The 24297-nt window shown below is 38.6% G+C and overlaps 2 protein-coding genes across 6 annotated transcripts in view; one reads left to right on the plus strand and one right to left on the minus strand.

The window, feature by feature from the left end:
* FRY (FRY microtubule binding protein) overlaps positions 1–24297 on the minus strand; it is a 559746-nt gene that overhangs the window by 442954 nt on the left and 92495 nt on the right. For 4 of the 5 annotated variants that reach the window (XM_070409376.1, XM_070409374.1, XM_070409373.1 and 1 more), the window contains exon 1: positions 425–765. In XM_070409376.1, the coding sequence (XP_070265477.1) occupies positions 425–629 (205 nt within the window). In that variant the 5' untranslated portion in view covers positions 630–765. Of the gene's footprint in view, positions 1–424; positions 766–24297 lie in introns of those variants that run through there. The other variant, XM_070409378.1, reaches the window with a different exon arrangement.
* Positions 20893–21662, plus strand: LOC139006292 (developmental pluripotency-associated protein 4-like). The gene is given in 2 exon segments (XM_070408743.1): positions 20893–21238; positions 21241–21662. Coding segments are annotated over 2 exon segments (768 nt in total).

Consider the following 24297-nt stretch of genomic DNA (forward strand, 5'->3'; position numbering starts at 1 on the left):
ATTGAGCCCTTTTCTACCAAAGGTTTTAGGCTCTGATGCAAGACAGGAATTTGAAGCATGTACTCAAGTATTTAATGTTGTAAATATCTATGGCACACACACACATCAGCTTCACTCAACAATCCAATGATCTTGTAAAATAAAGGAAAAAATGCCAGTGAATGAAAAGCAGCGGGGACTTCTTCAGGACTGTAAGCAAAGCTGCTCCTGACAAGTAATAAAACAGCTGCCTATTCACAGACCCTTAAAGATGTTAGGAAAATAAAAGAAGTGAGAGTACTTTTAGATTGGAGAATCATTTTATTTTTTACATTCAAACATGTTGATTTGGCTCTGAAACGTGTCCCAAGTTAATTTTAAACATAACACATCTGATACAGTTTTTGTTTTTTTAACCAACAGACAAAATTTAAACAATTCCTACCTGGAAATATGGATGGTCTCTTTTTCGGGCGCCTCAGGTGAATAGGTTCCAAGTTTTTAATGTTTCTTTGAAGTCTTCCTCTAATATCATGTCCTAGGAGTAGTTCAGGTGGCAGACTACTCCGTCTTGATGACTTGTAATCATTTTGAGCTGACTGTAGCTTGTTCTTCGTTCTGGAATACAAATTGCTGTCATCAACTGCCATTGCAGGAGATACATTAGGGACTCTTAAAAAAATCTGCAAAGCCAGAGTCAGCGGCAGACGCCGCCACCTCCAATCAGGTTCAGATGCCCTCTTGCTTTGCCCCACACTTGTTTGGGAAGCTCAACAAGTTGATAGGCACAGACTTGAACAGGTGTAGAATTACTAAGTGGCCCCTCCTTTCAACACTTAATAGCACGGGGAGGAGAGATGCAAAAAAATCATTAGGGGAATGGGAACAGCTGTGGCCACTCCCAAGCTCTTGTAGACAGCAGTAAAAGCGGGGCAAATGGTTGCTGGGTGAAAGTTCTGTTTTACTGGAGCAATGCCATAAAGCAAACACAACTCACTACTTACACTAGAATACCAATGCAGATTGTAGTTCTCATTATTCTTGTTTCCAAACTCTTAGAGACTTTAAACTTTTCAAGAAACATTTTTACATGCCCTCATAACTTTTGTACCAAACTACATACTCAGAACACACATTAAATTCCTTATTTGGCAGGAAACCAACTGAAAGTTGGCTGGAGAGGATGAGATAGTTGGTGATGATCAGGAAGGAACCTGGGCGTGTGTCAAGCAGCAGTGCTGGCAACCCAGTGCAGCCCACGCCGCCCCTTCCATTCTGTGCTCTACCTGGCAGATGGCTGGTCTAAAGTTCAGCCGTCTGGCTGAGAAGTTAGAGGTCTGACAAACAAGTCGTGACCCTGACACTGATGACGGCCTCCATTCGACAAAGACAAAGTAGATGTTGTTAGCCTTGCCGGGTTCTGCCTGGCTTTCCACTCAAATGGTCAGTGCTTTGTTGGTCTGAGGAAAACCAGCATTTACCAGACTCCTGCCTTGACCTGTCACATGTTTTCTTACTTTCTCTTTCGGATTTGCATTTTGCCCTTTGTTCTCTTTCCCCCTTGCTCTATTTATGTGGAAATGTTCCACACTCTTTTCTGAAACTGCAGAAATCCTAACTCTAATTTATCCCCTGCACTGTGCCCCAGGGCTGTGTCCTCTGTGCCTCTCTTCCCTGGCATTCATTTTCTCTCTCTCTCTCTCTCTCTCTCTCTTTCTCCCTCTCTCCCTCTCCCTCCCTCCCTCCCTTTCTCTCTCTCAGGATAAAGAAGATAGATCCTGCTTTTTCTCTTCCCAGTGCTTGGGATCAGTACATACAGAACATTACAAAGGATTTAGGGGTTGGTTCAAAATCACTGTTTACAGTGGGGCCTTGACTTAGGAGTTTAATTCGTTCCGAGACCGAGCTCCTTAAGGAGCTCATTAACTCAAATTACTCTATCGACTCAATGCAAAAAATCCGCCGAGAGACAGCTGGTATCTCAAAAAACTCGTTAGTCGGGACACTCGTAAATCAAGGCCCCACTGTACTTTGGTTTCCTGGACGCCAAGTAGGTTTTACTGTTTGTTAAAATGTAGAAGTTAGATCTCTCTACCTATTAAGAATATCTTTCCACACTAAGAGAAATTTCATTCTCTATTCTCCTTATTCTTCAGCAACAGGTCTTCAAAGTACAACAGATTTTCTTAAAAGCATTTTTTGACAAGTATGTCCAGATTAGGGTTGCCATTATAATCCAATTACAATGCAGCAATTGTATTTACATAGATTATTGTTAATTTTATTAATTCTGAGAAACACCTACACTGTTTCTCTCACAGGACTTGAACTATTTTGTCAAGCTGAAAGGACCCTCAATTTTAAAACAATTTGTGGCTTGTACCAAACTGTTTTTAAAAGTCCGTGAGACTGCTCAAATCTCCCTTAGATTAATAAAAATACACTTTTTTCTAATAAAGAAATAAAAGTATTTTTAAAGTTTGAGGTAATGATTTAATAATAGAAAAAAAATCATAACCCAATTGTCAAGAATGGTGTTTAAGTTTCAAATTGACAGCAGGACAGAGTCCTAGGACACAAAATACTGGGAGAAATACAGCAATAACAAGAAGGTGGAACTCTTTAGGGCTGTTTCTTTCCTCACTCAGTGTCACCAGGGGCCAAGCGTAACAGTGTATGTGAGATGAAATAGGAGTCTCAGAGGAAAAGTGTTATTAGCACACAGTGTGCCCCTGGTACAACTGCACAGTGTGCACAGGTAATTTTGTCTTTGTCTTCAAGAGACTGGCTGGAAGCACAGAGGAACTACTTATGCATCTGGAATGCATTATAACAACAGCCATCATTTATTGCATGCTCAAACCGGCCAGATTCCGTGCTCAGCCTTTGACATACATTATCTTGCTGCCTCTTCCAAATCACCCTGTCCTAGAGATCACACTGAGACACTGCATCAAATGTCTAGAAGTTTGGGGGAGAAGATGTGAAGGTAGGTTTACCTGAATCCAAAACCCATGGTCGAGTCCATGCTTCAAACTACAACACCATGCTGATTATTAAACATATATAACACCTAAAAAGAAATGGAAAAGACTTTCTCTGTTTTCCTTGGGCTGAAGCAAATTCCTGTTCCATCAGTGGTGGGCTTGAGGTGTAGTCCAAGCCCTACCTTGGCCTGTCCCATGTGACTGAGCCGTCAACAGGCCTGTAAGGTTCACAGCAAAAAGTCAGAAAAAGCAAAAAGAGAATTCAGACTTTTGCTTTAATAATAAAGTATCCATGTTGAGGCTTTTCATATTAAAATACACTTAATTAAATTATTATATTTTTCTGAGATTTAAATTGTAATTAAAAAAAACCCTCTATCCTGCTGAAGAGGTACCCTTAATCCTCCCATCAGCTAAAAATTAAATGATGTAAAGAGGGCTGGAGGGTTCATGGCACGCTCAAATTAACCCCTCTTCTGCCCAACCATTCTCCCCTCATACGGAATATAATCAGACATGAATTTAGCTTAGTTAAAATACATTTTCTTAATGAGAAAAGTGGAAACACCCTGAATTTGCTATTATTATAATTTTAAGGCAATGTAAACAAAGAATAATATTTATTTATTTATTTATTTTTTAATATATTTTATTGATTTTTTACAGAGAGGAAGGGAGAGAGATAGATAGTTAGAAACATCGATGGGAGAGAAACATCGATCAGCTGCCTCCTGCACATCTCCCACGGGGGATGTGCCCGCAACCCAGGTACATGCCCTTGACCGGAATCGAACCTGGGACCTTTCAGTCCGCAGGCCGACGCTCTATCCACTGAGCCAAACCGGTTTTGGCAAGAATAATATTTATTTAAAAGAAGTATTAAATCTGTGAACATGAAAAAATATAACCTTTTCTTTCAAAATATTTAAATTGGCAGACAACATGAATGATAATCAACCACAGAAAATTTAGCTTGGTTTGGTCTGAAAGAGAATATTCATAGACAGTAACATTAAGTCTACCCCACCCTCTTTATAGTAATAGCCAAAAGCAGAATGTCATTTTTTCAAACAGTCAAATGAATGATGATGATATTGGGCTCTGGGCTAAGAGTTCTCTCAAAACCTATAACATAATTAATTAATTATAAATATATAATGGGACATTTTCTATTACTATATTTTTTAAAAAGTATAATGTTTTAAAAGTCTCCATTCTCCTAAAAATCCAATATATTAATATCTTTTGAAGTATTCCTTATCTTTCAAGAAGTTGTTTATTTTATATTAAATGATGTTACCATCTCATGAACATTTTATTCTTTCTGATGGTAAGACACTGTCTTCTTTTTCTTAGAATGTTCAAATATCCATAGGAACACATTTCCTTACTTTGCAGCCATGATCTCCTTGTGATTCTGGATAGTTTTTAAATAGCATGACTGAATAATTCTGCTTTTATGACCAACCAAAGCCCCAAACTTCAACATAGGCATTGCTATAGTCTCCCCAATCCTGGAGCTGGACAACTGACTTTCAGAAATGCACCAGAGATCTTTTATGTGGCTTCCAGGAGATTTCATTTTGTTGCTTTTGGCTCTTAGATCCAGCCTTTGCTTTTTCCCACATGTTTGGGGCTCTGTTTGGGATGAGAGCAGAAAGACTAGTATTCAGAAGCTTCTTTTAATCTTTTTTATTCAAAAAAGTTTTCTTAACCTATAAAAATCTAAGTGTATACATTTTGTATTTGGACAAGCAAATAAATCATTGTTCCTTGGGAATAAGCTATTTAATGTCCTGGTGTCTTGATGTACTAATCTAATAAATAAAGGAAATCATTTTTGCTTCTTTCAATGACTTGTGTGAATTACCTAAGTAATGGTTGATATCCTAAGGTGAAAGATTTATATACAAAGTAGATTATAGATAACAAATTGAGAAATTACATGTATTCATATAAATGCCAGGAAGTATTATTCTGGTAAATGAATGCCACTTTTATAAAAATTATTTTATTAGAGTGGTATTCTTAACAACAGTGCTCAACAAAACAAGAACTGAAGGAGACTTCCTCAACCTAATGAAGAATATCTATAAAAAACTTACAGATAACATCATACTTAATGATGAAAGACTGAATGCTTTCCAAGATCGAGAACACGGCAAAAATGTCTACTCTTTCCAGTTCTATTTAACCTTATACTGGATGTCCTAGCCAGTGAAATTGGGCAAGAAAAAAATAAAAAGCATCCAAATTGTAGAGGAAGATGTGAAACTATGTTTGCAGATAACATATGTAGAAAACCTAACAGAATCTACAAGAATTACAAGAACTAAGTGAGTTCTGCCAGCAAGGTTTCAGGATACAAGATAAATGCATAAAAATCAACTGTATTTCTATATTAGCAATGAAAACTAAAAAATAAAACTTAAAAAAACAACATCATATGACTATTAAATATTTGCAGATAAATTTGACAAAGGATGTGACATATATACAGTAAAACTACATTACGAAGAAATTACAGAAAAACCTACAAAAGTAGAGAAAGATATCATGTTCATGGGTCAGAAGATTCAATATTATTGAGATATCAATTATTTCCAAATTAACCTATTGATTCAATACAATCAATAAAAATCCTAGCAAGCTTTTTTTGTAAAAATTGAAAATCTGATACTAAAATCCACAGGGGAATGCAAAGGATCAAGATTAGACAAGACAAGTTGGAAGATTAATACTACCAATTTCAAAATCTTGACATAAAGGCACAATAATCATGAAAGTGTGGTTCTGGCTTAGAGACAGAGAGAAAAACAAATAAACAATGGAATAGAACAGAGAATCCAGAAATGAGCCCACATATAAATGGACAACTGATTTTTGAAAAAATTGCAAAAGCAATTCAGTAGAGAAAGGATAGTCTTTTTAACAAAATGATGGAACAATTAGATATGCAAAAACAGTCAAACAAACTTTGATCTATACCTCACATCACAGGCAAAAATAAACTAAAAATGCACCAAAAGCTTAAACATAAACTCTAAAATCATACATTTTCTAAAACAAAATATAGGAGAAAACCTCTGATTGATAAAAACACAAATTAATAAATTGAACTTTATCAAAATTAAAACCTTCTAAAAAATTTATTTAAATCCCCTGCTTTTTGAGAGACACTGTGGAGAAAATGAGAAGATAATTCACAGACTGGGAGAAAATATTTGGAAGGCATATATTTGGTAAAGAAAAAAGCCAGACTAAAATGTCTGTATACTGTATGATTCCATTTATGTAAACTTCTAGAAAATGTAAACTAAGCTACAGTGACAGAGAGCAGATCAATGGTTGCTTGGTGATAGAGATAGAGAGGTGGGAGTGAGGGATTACCAAGGGGCATGATGAAATGTTTGGGGTGATGGATTCATAGATATACACATATATCCATACTAATCAAATTGTACTCTTTAAAAATGAGCAGTTTATTATATGCTCATTAAAACTCAAAACTTTTTAAAAAGGCAATGTTATACCTTCCCCCATACATTTGACCAGATTCAGAAATATTCTGGACTTCAACTGATAAAATTAATAAACAAAAGTTAAACAATTCATCTGAATCAAGAATGAGTAAAAAATATACATATACATAAGAGAGTTTTGTGAGTCTTTTTCACTGAAGACAAGTATTTTCTTATCCTGATTTATGTCTTTAGTTCTTAATTTCTGCACCATAAACTCCAACAATGCCTGAAAGGATGTCTACATTGTCATACCAGGTATACATTCATCGTTAAAGTGACTCACCAGAGAATGTGGTTAACAACTATTACGAATGAACAAATGGGTCAATGAATAAAAACCTAAAATAAATAACTAGGCATTTGTTAAGAAGTTTCCTCACAAGTTCCCAAGAAAAATTGTGAAAGCTTAGGCCAAAGAACTTCAAGATCAGCAACAACATAGATTATCTTAGCTGGTTTAGGTACAGCCTTGATAGACACCAACAGGCTGGATAAAATTAGCTAGTCTGAAAGTTCTTCCCACAGTTTCTGCTGCTGATGATGTTCTGAAGACTATCCTATTTGAATCTTCTAGGTGGAAATGGCAGCAGAAAACTTTCAGTGGCTTTAAAGCTAGATCTAAACTTGAACTGATTGTTGAGGTGAAACCACACAATGACTGAAAAGAATTTGAAATGCCTGTTTGTTTACACATTGAGCTAGTTATATTCTGTGCAAATGCAGGTGTAGTCATTGGAAAAACTTTGTAACTCATGGTCATTTAAATGCCAACTTAGCTTTGAATGGTTAGCATTTTTTTTATATTCTACTGCTTGTCATGTACACAATAGAAAAGTTTCTCAGAAACTGATATTAAGCAAACAAAAAATATGTAAGAGTACAGATTTAAATATCTAATGGATGGAGAATTCTCAAATTCATTTAGAACAGCAAAAATATTAACATGTACCACAAAACAAGTCTCCAAATACAAATTTGTTTCAAGTTTTCTTACTATATGAGATATTCTCTTATTGCTACCCAAAAACTAAAAATCAATATAAATATAGCAAACAACATTGTCTCTTAACCCATTGCTGATAATAGTAATTTACTGTGCACTTCCCCTGTAATGTCCTGTGCTAAGCATTTTCATGTAGTATTTTGTTTACCCTCATTACCATTATCTCCACTTTACACAAAGCTTCTCCTTTGCCTCATTCTCATTTCTGGACCATTTTCTGTGACCAGGAAAATGCTACTAAATCAAATGAGGACTATCAGAAAGTGTCCTTCCAATACCTCCATTCTTAGATATTGACAGAAGCCACCATTTTCTTTCCTCTGTCCAGGAATTAAATTGCAATTCCAGACACCTATGTTTTACTCAAGACTTTAGAAGTGCAATGTTTGTTTACTTGCTATTGAGTCCCAGCCAGCTTTCAGAAAACTTTATCAAAATTTGAGACCATCCTCATCAGTAAGGTGGGTCTTAGTTCTCCACTTCAGTTCTCCCAGGTTCCCCCATCATCTCAGAAAGATCTATCATCTATCTATCTATCTATCTATCTATCTATCTATCTATCTATCTATTATCTATCTATCTATCTATCTATCATCTATCTATCTATCATCATCTATCTATTCTTTTATTTATTTTTAGCATTTTCTAGATTAAAAGGTGATTTATTTTATACTAGAGGCCCAGTACACAAAATTTGTGCACGTTGGGGGGTGGGGGGAGTCCCTCAACCCGGCCAGCACCCTCTCCATTCTGGGACCCCTACACCAGCAGTCAGACATCCCTCTTGCAATATGGGACCACTGGCTTTTAACTGCTCACCTGCCTGCCTGCCTAATCACCCCTAACCACTCTACCTGCCTGCCTGGTCACCCCTAACTGCTCATCCCTGCTGGCCTGGTCACCCTAACTGCCTCTGCCTTGGCCCCCGCCACCGTGGCTTTGTCTGGAAGGACGTCCAGAAGGATGTCTGGCCTAATTAGCATATTACCCTTTTATTAGTATAGATCATATTCTAAGAATCTAGGGAAGGTCCAAGTATCAGAAACAACATTGTAAGTCAAAGCAACATCTTTTCACCCCCGACAAAATATAACTATACATTTATATTACTAATCTTTGATAAATAGGTAAGAGATAGGATATAAAACAACTTTTGAAGCAGATCTATTTTTGGTTTGTTGCACAAAATCCATATTTCTTGCTGGTTATATTAATACTATTAGTAATTACAATTTAAAGGAAGACAAATATTTAAAGAAAAACAAATATTTTTATAGTAGCTAAATCACAAAATAATTCCATGTTTGATTCTTTTTTAGAAAACTCTTTTGATTACAAAGGAAATACACGTTTGTTGCAGAATATTTGAAAAGTACAAAAATGTAAATTAAATGAAACTTAAAAAAAATTATATAACCTCACTAATCAAGACAACCACTGCCAACATTTTGGCACATTTGGTTTCAAATTTCAGGCTTTGTCCTGCTACTCATCACCCACCCAGATTCAACTTCAGAGCTGGCTCTCAGCCCATGAATCCATCAAGGGAATGGTGCTACATGCTTAGAGGGCCCGGCAAAGAACCAATCCTGCTTAACTCTATTTAACCAGCATTTTTCAAACTTAGTTGAATATGAAATTTCTTTCCCCTTTTTTTCTATGTAACAACTATTCGTATCCTTCAGCCCTGATGTTTTACAAAACAAGTTTGGGAACTGCTATCTTAACCCAAAGCCATTTGTTAATGGCCTCTTTGGGCACTGTGGCAGGCCATGGTGGGAGAAACCAGAACAAGTTTGTGATGTGCCTTAAAGTCCCACTCACTGTGCTCCAGGCCCCCCTCCCCTACAAGTAGAATAGGCCTCAGTGCTATGTGGTCAGTACAAAAATCTGCTACCTTCCCATGTGCTAAAGAAGGTGGGCCAGAGAAAAGTAACTTCAAATAATTCATGTCTGGCTCAGGAGTCAAAGACAAGCCAAATGAATTGTCTTTATAATTATAACTTATACAGACAACTAAAGAAATACATTTGTACTTATTCAGCACACCCCAACACTTGGAGGGGGGCAAATTAAAATATAATTTCTATTTTTTTACAGATTGTCCTCAAAGTAGATGGAAAATAACTAGGACACAATGTTCTCACTCTGTCAGTAACCCCTCTGTTCTACACAAACCTGTATTTTTCTTGTTGTTGAACAAGTTTCTCCACAAAGGATCAGCTCTCACACCACCTCTATGAAATGCTATCCTATCACAGAGGTCAGTGTTTTTCCATCTATGCTTTCTTGTGTTTTCATTTTGGTCTTCATAGAGGTGTACAAGTTTGATGAGTAATTTAATAAAACCCATTTTGTGGTTTTCCACTTTTCTACAATAATTCCCCTGAAATTCTCAAAAGATGAACCACCACATCAGCTCAAACTTTTGTATGGATTTATTTGTTGTCAGGCCTTTATTTTTACTTACTATTGATCTGAAAGGCTGGTATTTCACTGCAGTTTTTCTAAATCCCCTTTCCACACTGAGAGAGAATTCTTATGAAGTTTACAGTAATGAAACAGGTGAGAATTTTGGAAAATTTTAGAGTTTTGGAAAACCTATCATGGAAATCTCAATGTAATTCAGACTTAAAAATATATGATACTTACTAACATTACAAGAAGTATAATTCTTTACATCACTTAATACAAAAGTTCCATTTATTGTTTGAGTTGTCATTCTGGAAGGTAATACATATCATACCATATATGAAGCTTCTTTCCTTAAAAAACATCTACCATTTTACTTCCACTTTGAGACATCAAAATGACTTTAGTGAGTGCCTCAATCTAGAAATAAGCAGTATTTTGTGCAGTTGCATACTTACTAGGGGGAAATGAAAGGCTGGGTAAACACATATGGCCAGGGTGAGTAGGGTGAGGATGTACTAACAGTGACTTCATTTTATACTGATGGTATAAGGGGGTCTCTGGCGACTACTTGTGAACATTCTTTTCTCTAAACCAAACAAGTTAGTAATTTGAAACTTCTTCTCATATCCTGTAGCTGTCAGACACCCTTCCTTGACACAGATTCAAAGCTATAATTTTCTACATGCCTGCTCTTTTTTTGAAGAAAGTGGTTTTTGGTTTATGTTGTTTTGTCTGCATTCCTTGCAAACAGCTATTCTGATGCAATGCTTTACAGAATATATCTTATTTTATTAATCCTTAGTGGGGGGGGGCAATATATATATATATGTTATATATATATATATATTTATATATAACATAATATAAATATATATATAATATATACATATATAATCACTATGTATGTGTTCATCTAGAACTTTATCTCATATGTCTAAGCAACTTGTGGTTGTTAGTTGAGGGATATTTAATCAATCTGCGTTCTCATTCTCAAATACTGTCTGTGCATCCTTCAGATACATCTAATTCTCAAATTGATGCTACCATTTCATATTTGGGCCCCTTTGTCCAGCCATCTGATTGGTATTTCCATTTGGATATGATCACCCCAAACTCAACACATCCAGAACTGAAATCATCATGATCTCAAAATCACTACCCCTCCTGCATATTCTTGACCTCTTAAGTTCCTAACTTGGGAATTATTCTAAATTCCCTCCTCTGAACACCACTACACACACTACTTATCAGGTACTTCCAATTTTACCTTTTTGAACTCATCGCTTCCTCTATTCCTGTCATACTTAGTCTAATGCAGGTTTCCGTTAACTCTTGCCTGGATTCTGCAATAGCTTCCTCTCTACCTTCTGCCCTTAAACATATCCTAAGCGCTGGTGCCCAATGACTCCATCTAAAAGGAAAATGGTGAGGTCATTCTTCTACTTAAATTGTATTAATGGCTCCCTACAGCCTACAGGTGGAAAGGCAGTGATGGCTTGATCTCTATTCCTTAGCAAGACCCAGCATTTCCTCTGTGACCTGGTGCTGGTTCACTTCTTTACACTCGTCTATTTCAAAGACCTTCTTTGTGCTGCCTGTTCAGCAGCACTCAAGTACATGCGGCAGTGCCCTGACACGCCTCACTCGAGCCATTTCTCAGTTAGCGCCTGAGTTCATTTTGCCACTTCCTCCTGAGTCCTTTCTTACCCTCTCCTCACCCCGAAGTTCACTTCCTTGCTTCCTACACTTCAGCCCCCATCTCCTGCTCCTAATTCCCCAGGCTCCATTAAGAAACCATTTATAGCTTTTTCCAGCTGAGTTAGGTGGCCCTTTGTGCTTCTACCTCACCCTGCACAACTACCTACCACCACATTTCCTGCACTGTTTGATACTTCTCTACTCATGACTCAGTCTCCCTTGCTGGAATAGCTCTCATTTCTTATTCATCTTTGTAGTGCCCCTGCCTAGCTCAGTGCCTGGCATACAGTAAGATCTCAGTAAATTTTGCTGGGCTGTGGAGCTGGAGGCTCATCCTCCTGACTTACTGGGGCCACTTCTGCCTTGCCCTGGGTGCCTGTGTCCTACAGAGGCAGGCTCCCTGGGCTAAGAGCAGGAACAAAGGTGGGTAACAGCAGAATCGTGTCTTCTGAGTCCAGGCAATTTCTAAAAGCAACTCTGGGCTGTGGGAGTTACATTTTCAGACACTTAAACAAACACAAATACCTAACAGGTTGACATCAGCAGAACAAAGGAGGTTAGGAATAGAAAAACAATAAGAAAAGTTCAAGACAGCGGGGGGGGGGGGGGGGGGGGGGGGAAAGGATACTTATGTAATACCCTTTGTAATACTTTAAGAGGAAAATAAAAAAAAAAAAAAAAAAAAAAAAAAAAAAAAAAAGAAAAGTTCAAGACAAACTGAAATATTTAGGTAAAAGGCTGATGTGGAAGGATAAGGCCTGAACATTTGACTCTAATATTAAAAGGTTGATTTCCTTGATTCACCAATGGCTCAAACATGACTCTCAACAACTGTTTTGGGTAACTTTCCAAATGAGTGAACTAATCACGAGAAAGTAACTTAACTTTTTGTTCTTGTTATACCAAAAAGAGGGAGGAGGGAAGAGAATTCTAGTGCTATTTTGTGAACTTGACATTTCCCAATTCAGAATGATACAACACAGATTTGGGCAATGGAAACAGCCCCAAGGGAAGAGGCAAGAGCAAAGAAGGGAGGGGCAGGCAGTTGGACTCTGGAGCCCAAGGCTCTACTGTCTGTCACAGTGAATTGTGTCTCTCTAGGAGCCTCACTTCCCTTCTGGAAGCACTCGCTTCTGAACGCAACAGGGGCTTGTGGAGGCACAAACAGGACATCCACCGAGGGCAGACAGTTACTACAATTCCATTCCATTCAATGTGACACACATTTATTGAGTTCTTTCATGTATCACAATTATAAATCCAGCTGTGACAGGAGGGCATAAAAGTATTAGGCAGAGTTCCTGAGTTTGAAGAACATACAATTTAATAAATGATAGAGAATAACACTACCTGATCTGACTAATTGGCCTCTATACACAAAGGCCAGGGGACACGCTGAGTAAAAAAGGGGGGGGAGGTAAGAGATGAAATTTCCATCATATATATTTAATGAAGAATTTAAATAGAAAAGTGAATGTAAGGAAAAAATATTAGTAAACATGATTTGTGCCAACAAATGACGAGTGTTTGTGCTGAATTTCACAAATGCAGCAGACCTTGCTGTGTATGCACAAGTTCAAAGGGCTATCTAAATGCCATTCTGCTGACAGGGAAAAATGCAAGACTTTAGAGGCCAAATTAAGAACACTTACTTAAAATTACATACCACTTCTGACTTGAGTAGCTCCTAAAAAACTAAAAAAATTCTAATAAAGTTGTAAGACATACATCAGTTTCAGAAGGAAGAGAGTAGAAACAAATACCTAGATTTAAAAAAAAAACTTTATTGTTGAAAGTATTGCATATGTCCTCCCTTTTCCTCCACTGACCCCTTCTAACCTGTCTCTACCCCCCACTACAGGTCTTTATCACCCTCCTGTCTGTGTCCATGGGTTATGCTTATTTGCATACAAGTTCTTTGGTTGATCTCTTCCCACTCCCACCTTCCCTCTGAAATTCCACAGTCTGTTCCATGCTTCTATGTCTCTGGATCTATTTTGTACATCAGTTTATTTTGTTAATTAGATTCCACATATGAGTGAGATCATGTGATAATTGTCTTTCTCTGACTGACTTATTTCACTTAGCATAATACTCTCCAGGTCCATCTATGATGTCTCAAAGGGTAAGAAACCCTTCTTTTTTACTGCTGCATAGTATTCCATGATGTAAATGTACCACAGCTTTCTTATCCACTCATCTAGTGATGGGCACTGGGGCTGTTTCCAGATCTTAGCTATTGTGAATTGTGCTGCTATGAACATAGGGGTGCATACATTCTTTCTGATTGGTGTTTCGGGTTCCTTAGGATATATTCCTAGAAATGGGATCACTGGGTCAAATGGGAGTTCCACTTTCAATTTTTGGAGGAAACTCCATACTGTTTTCCATAATGACTGCACCAGTGTGCATTCTCACCAGCAGCGTACTAGGGTTCCCTTTTCTCCACTTCCTTGCCAGCACTTGTCATTTGTTCCTTTTTTGATGGTAGCCATTCTGACAGGGGTGAGGTGATAGCTCATTGTCATTTTAATTTTCATCTTTCTGATGATCATTTTTTCATATGTCTTTTGGCCATCTGTATATCCACTTTGGGTTAATAAAATTGCTGGTGCAGATTGCTTTAGTTTCATTTTTGACTTACTGGTAACCAATCAATTTATGAAAAGAGGGATGAACTTCTGAAAACCAGCTGGATTTTCACAAGGGATATCAGACATCTGATGTTCTTGACATATGATAATTAATGCACTTCTCATAGCACAGAGAGGCAGCCCAGTGAGGTGGAAATAGCACAAGGGCTGGAGTCCCAGGAGAAGTTAGAGTCCTTCTGAGGATTAAATAAGATACCCTTTGGAAAGTGCCTGGGACATAATGTTTGTTAAGGAAACACAATTTCTTATTTCCTTCCCCTTCAAATTCTACATCAAATTGCATGGATTAATTCTGGAACAAAAACTTATTATGTAGAGTGGGTCAGGGAGTGGCTAGTTTTGTGTGTGTATGTGTGTGTTTTGGGGGAATGGCTAGTTTTTAAAGGTTTTATAGCATTGTGATCTGACCTCTCAAAGAATGCTGATGTGATGCTTTGATAAAAATAAAAATCAATAAGGATAATTAGTGTGTAATCTCCTGGGAAACAGCTAACAAGGCTCTGTATAAAGGTAAACAAGGCATTCTCCTAGACCTGGATGAATGAACATTTAGTATGAAATTGCTTTGTCCTAGCAGAGAGGTGAAAGAATATTAAACTTGAAATCAGAAAATCTGGGTTTGATTTTAGATTCTGACATAACTAGTATTAACTGTGTGATCCAGGATAAGTTGATTAATCTCTCTGAGCTTCCGTGACTTCATCTTTAAAGCAATAATGACAACATTCATTATACAGGAAGTGACTGTGTAAAAGTGAATAAAAAATATCTTTTGAGAGCCCCTGGGTACGGGAATTTCATAGAGTTGGCCCATAATAAACATTGGTTGACTCAAAATCTTATAAGCTGCATTGAATTTTACAGGTAACTCCAGGTAACAAGAGTCAAACTCCCCTTACCTTCATGCAGTATAAGAAATAGAAATAAAAACATATACTGAGTATTATTCTGTGTAAAATGTAAAAAAACTCAGACAAAATAGATGTAACAGAGTGAAATACTTGGCCCTTCCGATTCCATATTGTTCAAGCCTGCTTTATTCCCATGGCCTTTGGGCTAATAGTTTCTGTTAGTGTTGCAAAAAATGTATTAATTATTAGAGGAAGTCTGCTTCCAGCTTGAGGTTTATAAACCCTTATCAGAAGGTGCCTCTCCAGAGGAGATAAGGGAAGTATATATTGTTTATTAAAGATTTGCAGGAACCTCCTGACCATATTCAACATCAACCAGGGTCAACAGACTAAGCACGATCTTCCTCGTACCCTTAGTTGGTATCCAGATGTCTATGGTTGTCAATCATCTCTTGCCCCTCCTATTACTCTTTCCATTGACATGAAAGAAGCCTGAACTCTGTGCTTTCATAAGATAGATTTGAGGCACCACTAAGTCTCCCATCTTCTGGCGTTGGTGCCTTCTCCATGAGTAAACCTTTGCTTACTCAAAACTCTGGCATTTTGAATTTTGGCCTTTCAAAGTGTCAGGCTCACAGACTTTGGATCAGGAACACAGACACTTAAAAAAGGTATAAATTATACCCAGGACAAAAACATTTGTCCCTTCACATGAAGATGCTCCACCACAAGATCTTTTGGGTTTTAGACTCTCCTCTGTGTGTGAAATATATGTATGTACACATATGTATGTTCACCAATATGTATACACACAAATCCATCAATCTATATCTTCATTTTCAAGGGGTCATCAACATCAAATGTTACAAGAAAGTATTTAGCTTTCATAATCCTTGGTAAGTAAAAATGAAGAATCCTGCCCACATTATTCCATGATATTCGACCTCTCACTAATGCAAGTTAGAGCAGCTCTTTCTTAATCCACTTGTTCTCTCCCCACCCCCCAGAACTCTATTGCAAGGAGATGCAATCCTTCACCAGTGTAGCTTTCAGGTAAAAATGCATCCAGGTCATGATGCCACACTGGCACATGGGTGGGGAGGCATAGTTACACTGGAGCACTAAGCGAGCAGAGCCAGGCTCTCTAACCTGGAGGTCTGGTTTAGAGCTGGGCAGCTGAAGAAATGTGTGGCTGCTTCAGGACAGGTATGGTTCCGCTGGTCTGAAACTCTAGTTCCAAAGACTCCCTCTACAGGCCTTGCACCCTACCTGAATCAACAGAAGGTTTATTGATTCAGCCTGTGTCAACACAAACTAACCTCTGTCCCAGAGAAAGAAAAAGAGTACTCAGAATGTCTGTACCTGGCCACTTAAGTCCTCGGCATTTGAGAGTTTCCCAAGTTGTCATGGCAGACAAGTCGCATTACCAGTAGAAATAATTATTTCATTCTCATGTCTTTTTTGGTTAAGAAGGTAGGTGGAGTGGTACAGTGGAAAAAGAGGGTCAGGGACACTGATACTCACTTTGGTTCTACAACTACCTGGCTCTGAGACAAGCCTTTCACCTGTTTATGTTCCCAATATGGAACACAAATGGTTTGATTTACATGATTTGACAATTCCCTCAGGTTCCAAACATTTGGGACTCTAAGAAATAGTATACAGACATTTTAAAACTAAGATTTCTATTATTAAATCAGAACAAATTAAAATAAGTGAATTAAACATACAACTTAAGATGACAGAGAAAAATATAAATCTAAAGAATATGGAAGGGCATGGTTTAAGAGACATGTAAAACCAGAAAGTAATGAGTTATAAAATTATAGAACTAATCACTCCAAGAACTGGCTCTTTAAAATGACAATAAAAGATCAAAAGTTCTGCCAAAGGTAAAGATTAAATCTGGGAGAAACTACAAATATACCACTTTAGGAAGGAAAATAAAATATATGATGAAGAACATTATATACACTCTATGTGAGAAATTTTTTAAAATTGTAAGAAATAAACAATCCTATAGAAAGCTGTTCTCAAAGGGATCCAAGAAAAATTTTCCACTATGCTGGTAATTATGGGAGAAACTGTAGCAGTGATCCTATATAATAGAACCCTAATATGCAAATTGACCAAATGGCAGAACGACTCGTTGTTATAACGTACACTGATCACCAGGGGGCAGACGCTCCTGAGAGGGAGGCGACTGGTGGCAGTGATTGGGGGGTGGGGCTGGCCAGCAAGCACCCCACCAGTTGCTTCCCACAGTGGCGATCAGGGGGCACAGCCGGCCAGCGGCGGCACCAGGCCACCAGCCAAGGTGGGTGCCAGAGGGGCCCCCAGATTACCCCGCCTGCCGGTTGCCCCACATATTGGTTCTGATTGCAGTCAGGCCTAGGGACCCTACCCTATATATTGGGAACAGTCTCTTAGATTTAAAAAGTAAAACCTGACAAGGCTACTCTAACACTGAAAAAACAGGATGATGCAGCAATGACATGCATGGACTCTGGTTTGCACATGTTGTGGTCAGCCCTGTGTGACTTATAACTGTGTGACAAAGCCAATTACTTAACTTCTCTCTGCTTCAGTTTTTCCACCCATAAGATGGGGAAAATGGTACTACTGCCTCAGAAGGATCATGTTATGTACTACTTTTATAATCAGGGCAAAAAATGTAGCTGCCCGTACAACAGCAAGATACCTTTCACCTGTATGAAAAGTATGATCACTGGTGCATGCAGCATCCTGGATTGTGAGAGGGATGTCCGACTGCCGGTTTAGGCCTAATCCAGGCCTAAACCGGCAGTCAGACATCCCCTGAGGGCACAGGCCAGACTGAGGGGACCCCCCCCCACTCTGTGCACAAATTTCATGCACCAGGCCTCTAGTTAATAAATAAAACCCAATTTTCCCACAGCCACTAAGACCAAATTATGTTCTAAGCAATTGTTAAGCAATAGATACTCTTATATTATTCAAGTCATTCTGGATAACAACAAAAAAAGATGGATTGTCAATTCATTTCATAAAACTCACATATCCTTGATACAAAAAGCAGAAAAATAGTGTCCAAAACAAACAAACAAAACAAAAATCCAGTCTGATAACACTTAGAAACAAAGATGCAGAAATCTTAAGAAAATATTACTAAATCAAGTGAGTAAAAAGAAAATTATTACAGCCCTGGCAGTGTGGCTCAGTTGGTTGTGCATCATCCCATGTTGATTCACATGCCCAGGTTTCTGGCTCAATCCCCAGTTTGGGGCATGCAGGAGGCAGCTGATCAATGTTCCACTCTCACCTTGATGTTTCTATCTCTTTCCCTCTCCCTTCCTCTCTCTCTAAAAATCAATAAAAATATTTTTAAAATAGAAAATTATTACAAAATATACTTTATGCCAGTAATACAGAGACAGTTCAACCTTAGATAATTTATTAATAATTAATTACTTCAATCTATACTAATATTAGAGGAATATGGAAATGGGCCGGGACACTGTCACTACGACCAATCAGGATGGGGGCAGGGCCATGGCAGAGAGCTCTCAGCACGCTGCGCCGGGGGTCCGAAATGCGTGGAGAGGAAGGGAGAGCAGATAGGCAGTTAGGGGGATCAGGCCAGGAGGGGAGAGCAGATAGGCAGGGGGATCAGGCCAGGAAGGGAGAGCAGATAGGCAGTTAGGGAGATCAGGCCAGGAGGGGAGAGCAGATAGGCAGTTAGGGGGATCAGGCTAGGAGGGGAGAGCAGATAGGCAGTTAGGGGGATCAGGCCAGGAGGGGAGAGCAGATAGGCAGTTAAGGGGATCAGGCCAGGAGGGGAGAGCAGATAGGCAGTTAGGGTCATCAGGCCGGCTGGGGAGGGCAGTTAGGGGGATCAGGCTGGCAGGGGAGAGCAGTTAGGGACATCAGGCCAGCAGGGGAGCAGTTAGGGGCATCAGGCAGGCAGGCGAGCGGTTAGGAGCCAGTGGTCCGGGATTGTGAGAGGGATCCCGGATTGGAGAGGGTGCAGGCTGTGCTGAGGGACCTGCCCACCCCCGCCCCCCCCGCACAAATTTTTGGGCCTCTAGTCTATTATAATTGATCTCAAAAAAGTGGAAAACACATGATCATTTCAATAGATGCTAAAAAGTACTTAATAAAATTCACTTCCTAATAAAAAAATTAGTTTGCTAGGATTTGAAGAATAAATCATTAATATGATAAAAATTATAATCTAAAACTAGCCAACACGTTACCTAAAATGGTGAAGCACTGTAGACATTCTCAATAAAATCAGAAACATAGTATTTCACAGTGTTATCTAGGAATTCTGACTAAGTAATAAAATAAGTAAAAGATAGAATGAGTTCCATTATTTACAGGTTATAATTTATACAGTAAAACCCATTACTGAAAAATCATCAGAATAAATAATTTCAGTAAGAAAGCTCATTAAAATAACAGTGTATAAAAAGCCATTGTTTTCCTATATATTAGCAATAATTGCTTGGCATACATATTCTCCACAAAGATAATAAAACAATAAAATCAAAATCTTAACAAGTACAGGATCTATACCATAACTACTAAAATTAGCTTACTATAAGTTCTAAAATGGAGCATGCAAATATTGATCTCTTATTAAATACTGTCCTAAGAGTTATATATATTATTGCATTTATTCTTCATAGCAGTGATGTACAATATTTTATACCCATTTTACAGATGAAGAAACTGAGGCTAAAAAGTGTTAATATTCAAGCTAAAACGGGTAGACTCTGAATTCAAAACCAGAAAACAAACATTATTACTTGCAGATAATAATATTATTCAAGTAGAAAATATAAGAGAAACATGAAAAACTACAACTACTGTCAGAGATAAAGTCATTATACAAATACTAGAGGCCTGGTGCATGAATTCATGCACCAGTGGGGTCCCTTGGCCTGGCCTGGGGGATTGGGCCAGAACCGGCTCTCTGGCATCACCTGAGAGGTCCTGGATTATGAGAGGGCAGAGGCCGAGGGACCCCACTAGTGCACGATCAGGGCCAGGGAGGGACATGGGAGGGCTCCAGGGCATGTCCAGCCTGTCTTGCTCAGTCCCAATTGGCCAGACACCAGCAGCAAGCTAACCTACTGGTTTAAGCGTCTGCCCCCTGGTGGTCAGTACATGTCATAGCGACTGGTCCACCAGTTGACTGTCTGCCCCCTGGTGGTCACTGCACATCATAGCGAGCAGTTGAGCGGCCTTAGCATATCATTAGCACATTATGCTTTGATTGGTTGAATGGCCAACCGGACAACTGGACACTTAGCATATTAGGCTTTTATTATATAGGATGCACAGACCAAATTATTTCCTACATAGCAGGAAAGAAAAAGAAGAAAGAGGAGGAGGAGGGAGAGGAAGGGGTGGGGGAGGAGAAGGAATAAAGGGAAAAGAAATTCTGTTTCCAACTATAGTAAAAAATATTAGAAGATTTTCTGCTTGTCAGCCTTGAGTTCTTTTCTGAGGATGGAAAATGCAAAAGGCAAGAAGACACATGTTCTAAACCAAAGGTGCTGGGTCTGAGCTGGTCTTTTTTTCCCTGGGGTTGTTAGATCCAAAAAATAATTAGAAGCCACACATACTGATGAGCAGTGCAGACAGAAAATAAAGGTGGCGAGGCTTTGAGGGGAACTCCACAAAGAAGTCAGGAGAGTGGAAAAAGCTTGAAAATTGGAAAAAAGCTTCTAACCTACACAAGCTAAAGAGAAACATTGGGTTTCTGGTGAACCAAGTATACAAAGAACCTTAGGGATGGAGACCAAATGGAAGAGATCTATGAAAGATGACAAAGCTTCCTGTCCACAAAAGAGGGCACAAGCAAATAAAAGAGTAAGAGTTCACAAGAAGATGCTAATTCCTCCACTACCTATTCACTTGTCACCAGTTAACCTAATTCACCAAGATGCCATGAGGGCTTGGTGCCAGCTATTAAAGCTAAGCACCAAAAGCATGAAATTGGAAACATATAACAGGCTGCATGAACATGCTTACCCTAATCAAAAGGATATTCCTATCACACCAGAGGAGGCAAGGATATTGACAGTAAAACAAAGGAAATTGAAGATGAAAAAGGGGGAAATGACTCTGGACAGTTTGGTCTTCCTGAAGTGACTGGTCCCCTGGAGGGAGGGCCTGTTCCTGAAGGGGACGCTACTGCTCTCCTTGAGGAAATAGACAATATTTTTGTGCCAACTTCCGTGCCAGATGCTGTTTTTGCCTCCTGGAGCAGAACTTCAGCCATGACTGGGAAGACTGGGAAGATGGAGACCTTGGTGTCACCACAGGAGGCCTATGGTTACAAGTGGTCTGTGGTCCCTGGGCAAAGTCTCCCTGCAGCCACAGGGGGTTGGGTTCAGCTACAGTTTTATGCTGGGCAGCCCTGGATTCCTGAGAAACAAGGGCAAGTGTATGCACTCTTCTTGCTACCTGCCTGCAACTTTCCACCCTCACACCTGGAGGACAATATGTTGTGCCCCAAATGCATTCATAGGAATAAGTTATTAGTGAGAAGCCTCCAGTGAGATTATAATGCCACGAAAAAGAGTACAGCTATGCTTGTAATCAATGGTAGAAAGGTGACTACAATCAACTCCCTGGTGCCACTAACAGCCAAACTTCAGGCTGCTTGACACCCTCAGTGCTCCCTACTTACAGGGCCCACAGACGGGTGGGGAGCAGATGTTACCCTCAGACTTCCAACAGTGCCTGCTGCTTCGTTATGCTTTATAATGAACAAGCATTTCACAAATTATCTTTCATTGCAGTGAAGATGCAAGTCACTCACACCACACAAGGATTACCCATCTGAAACAGAAGTGACCCCAGCAGCTTTTTCATGGTGGGAGTCTGAAGTGAACCTCGTGAAGGGAGTGGAGAAACAGGTGTGCTCCCTCGCTGGACACCTGCCTCAGAATTCTGACTCCTTTAGGGGTTGCTGCCTCCTAATTCTAAATTTAATCACTTCAAACTGCTAACTTTTTTCCCCTTTTCTTATCTTCAAAAATTTCAATTCTGTAGGTAACTTCAGTTCATTCTGTTTAGAAGTTTGGCAGATCAGTTTCTAGCAAGATTTCAGTTGGCCCAATGTAACAGAGTGATGTGCTAAATATTAAAAGTTGAAGAATGGAATCACCCATTTTCCTTTCATCAATAGAGAGAGAAGGCCTTTGAAAAGAGACAAAAAGGATATAGTAAAAATGTGCATCTTTTGGAAAAAAAATGAATGCAAGGGTAATTTTATATCTTCACTCTAGTATAATCACTCAGCTTCTGAGTTTGCTAATCACTTCTTGGGCAAACTGTACAGTTAGTAATAAACTGATTAAACATTGTAGTGTAGTGATTTACACAGTTTCTTTTGGAACTGTGTTACATTCTGTATGAAACTGCTTTTCCACTATTCTATAGGAAAAAATATTCTCTATATGCTTTCCATTGTCTATTTTTACAACTTAGGTTACAGCTTTCTTTCAAATGTTTGGTGATGACATCATACAAGGAATACTCTACTCAGAATTAATCACATTCCATTTGAATTCTAAATTCTTCTGCTGCTTGTTTTCTAATGGTGGAGGCCACTTACCTCACTCTTCAAACAGGACCCAGTTCCTGTCATTTCATATGCTGGGAACAACCCAGCATATATGCAAAGACTTCTCCTCAGCAGCCTGGGAAATGTCTTTCTAAGCTACATATGATTCAGCTCCAACCCTTAAAAATGACTTAAAGCTGTTCTCCAATAGCAAATGGAAATGTCTGTGTGACGTCAGCCCTCAGTTTTATAATTTATATACCAGATGCTTGAGCTTTCAAAATAAAAATCTTTACCCATAGAGAAAATATACACTAAAATCAACAAGTGCTTATTGAATTATTATTTTGTACAAGACAATGCATTAAGTGCATTATGACACATGAGACATAATTCCTGTCTTTAAGGAATCTAAAATCTACACTAAAGCTCAGCTGGTATGGCTCAGTGTTTGAGAGTTGACCTACGAACCAGGAGGTCATGGTTCGATTCTGGTCAGGGCACATGCCTGGATTGTGGGCTCAATCCCCAGTGGGGGACATGCAGGAGGCAGCTGATCGACGATTCTCTCTCATCATTGATGTTTCTGGCTCTCTCTCCCTCTCCTTTTTTTCTCTGAAATCAATAAGAATATATTTTTAAAAAATAAAATAAAATCTACACTAAAAAATATGATATAAAACTATGAGACTGTAACAACAATGACAGTTCACCTTAAGTGTGGAAGCGCTGTCACAAATCAGTGGATGATTCATTTCAAAATGAATCAGAGACAGTAACAGTAGATGCTATATGATTTGAAAGTAAAAGGTAATTCCTTCATTTAACAATGAGCAGGAAAATATTAAAGAACAAGACTAATTAGGAACTGGATATCCAAGAATGAATATCTTGTCTTGGCCAAGAGACATGAAGAGAACCTTCAGGAAGCGGTAATAGCAGAAGCTGAAGTGCGGAGATCAGAAAGCACTCCAAGCAATTCCAACCGCTTACATTCTGCTGTTACTGCCTGTCTCTTCGTGTTAAAATGAAGAAAGTGGTCAGAATGTCTTTATTTAGAAAAGGAATAAATATTTTTTAGTATAGCCAAATGTACCAGAACTAAAATAAATTGGTTCAGAATAGCAAGGTGCATAAAATAAGAAAACCACTTGCTATCATTAAAGTTGCCGTAATTATAGCCACGAGTTACTCAGTGTAAGAAATAGGCACAGTTACAGCAAAGGAAGCAGTTCCACATTCAGAATGACTTAGTGAGTGTTGCCTATAATATCTGCTCACAAGTACTATTTCCCAACACCACCACCGAGAGATGTCATAAATGACTGTTACCACAAATAGGTTAGGCATCAACTTGGCAAGAAGCCAATCCAATAGTGATCAATTGGATGTGGAATTGCAAGTGGAAAAGCCAGACTCCTAGATTCACAGTGCTTATCCAACATTTAAGTGCATATAAATCACAAGAGGAAACGGTTGAAATACAGATTATTTTTTCAGAATCTGGGGTAGGGCCTGAATTAAAATAATTTACTTATTTATTTTGATTATTTATAACATCCCCTTACCACTGGAATATAAACTCCCAGGACAGAGATCTTTGTTTATTTTGCTCACTAGTGTAT

The sequence above is a fragment of the Myotis yumanensis genome, unplaced genomic scaffold, assembly GCF_028538775.1.
Source record: "Myotis yumanensis isolate MYYU_CA2020_CCGP unplaced genomic scaffold, mMyoYum1.0.hap1 SCAF_3, whole genome shotgun sequence".
In the NCBI taxonomy this organism is placed as follows: domain Eukaryota; kingdom Metazoa; phylum Chordata; class Mammalia; order Chiroptera; family Vespertilionidae; genus Myotis; species Myotis yumanensis.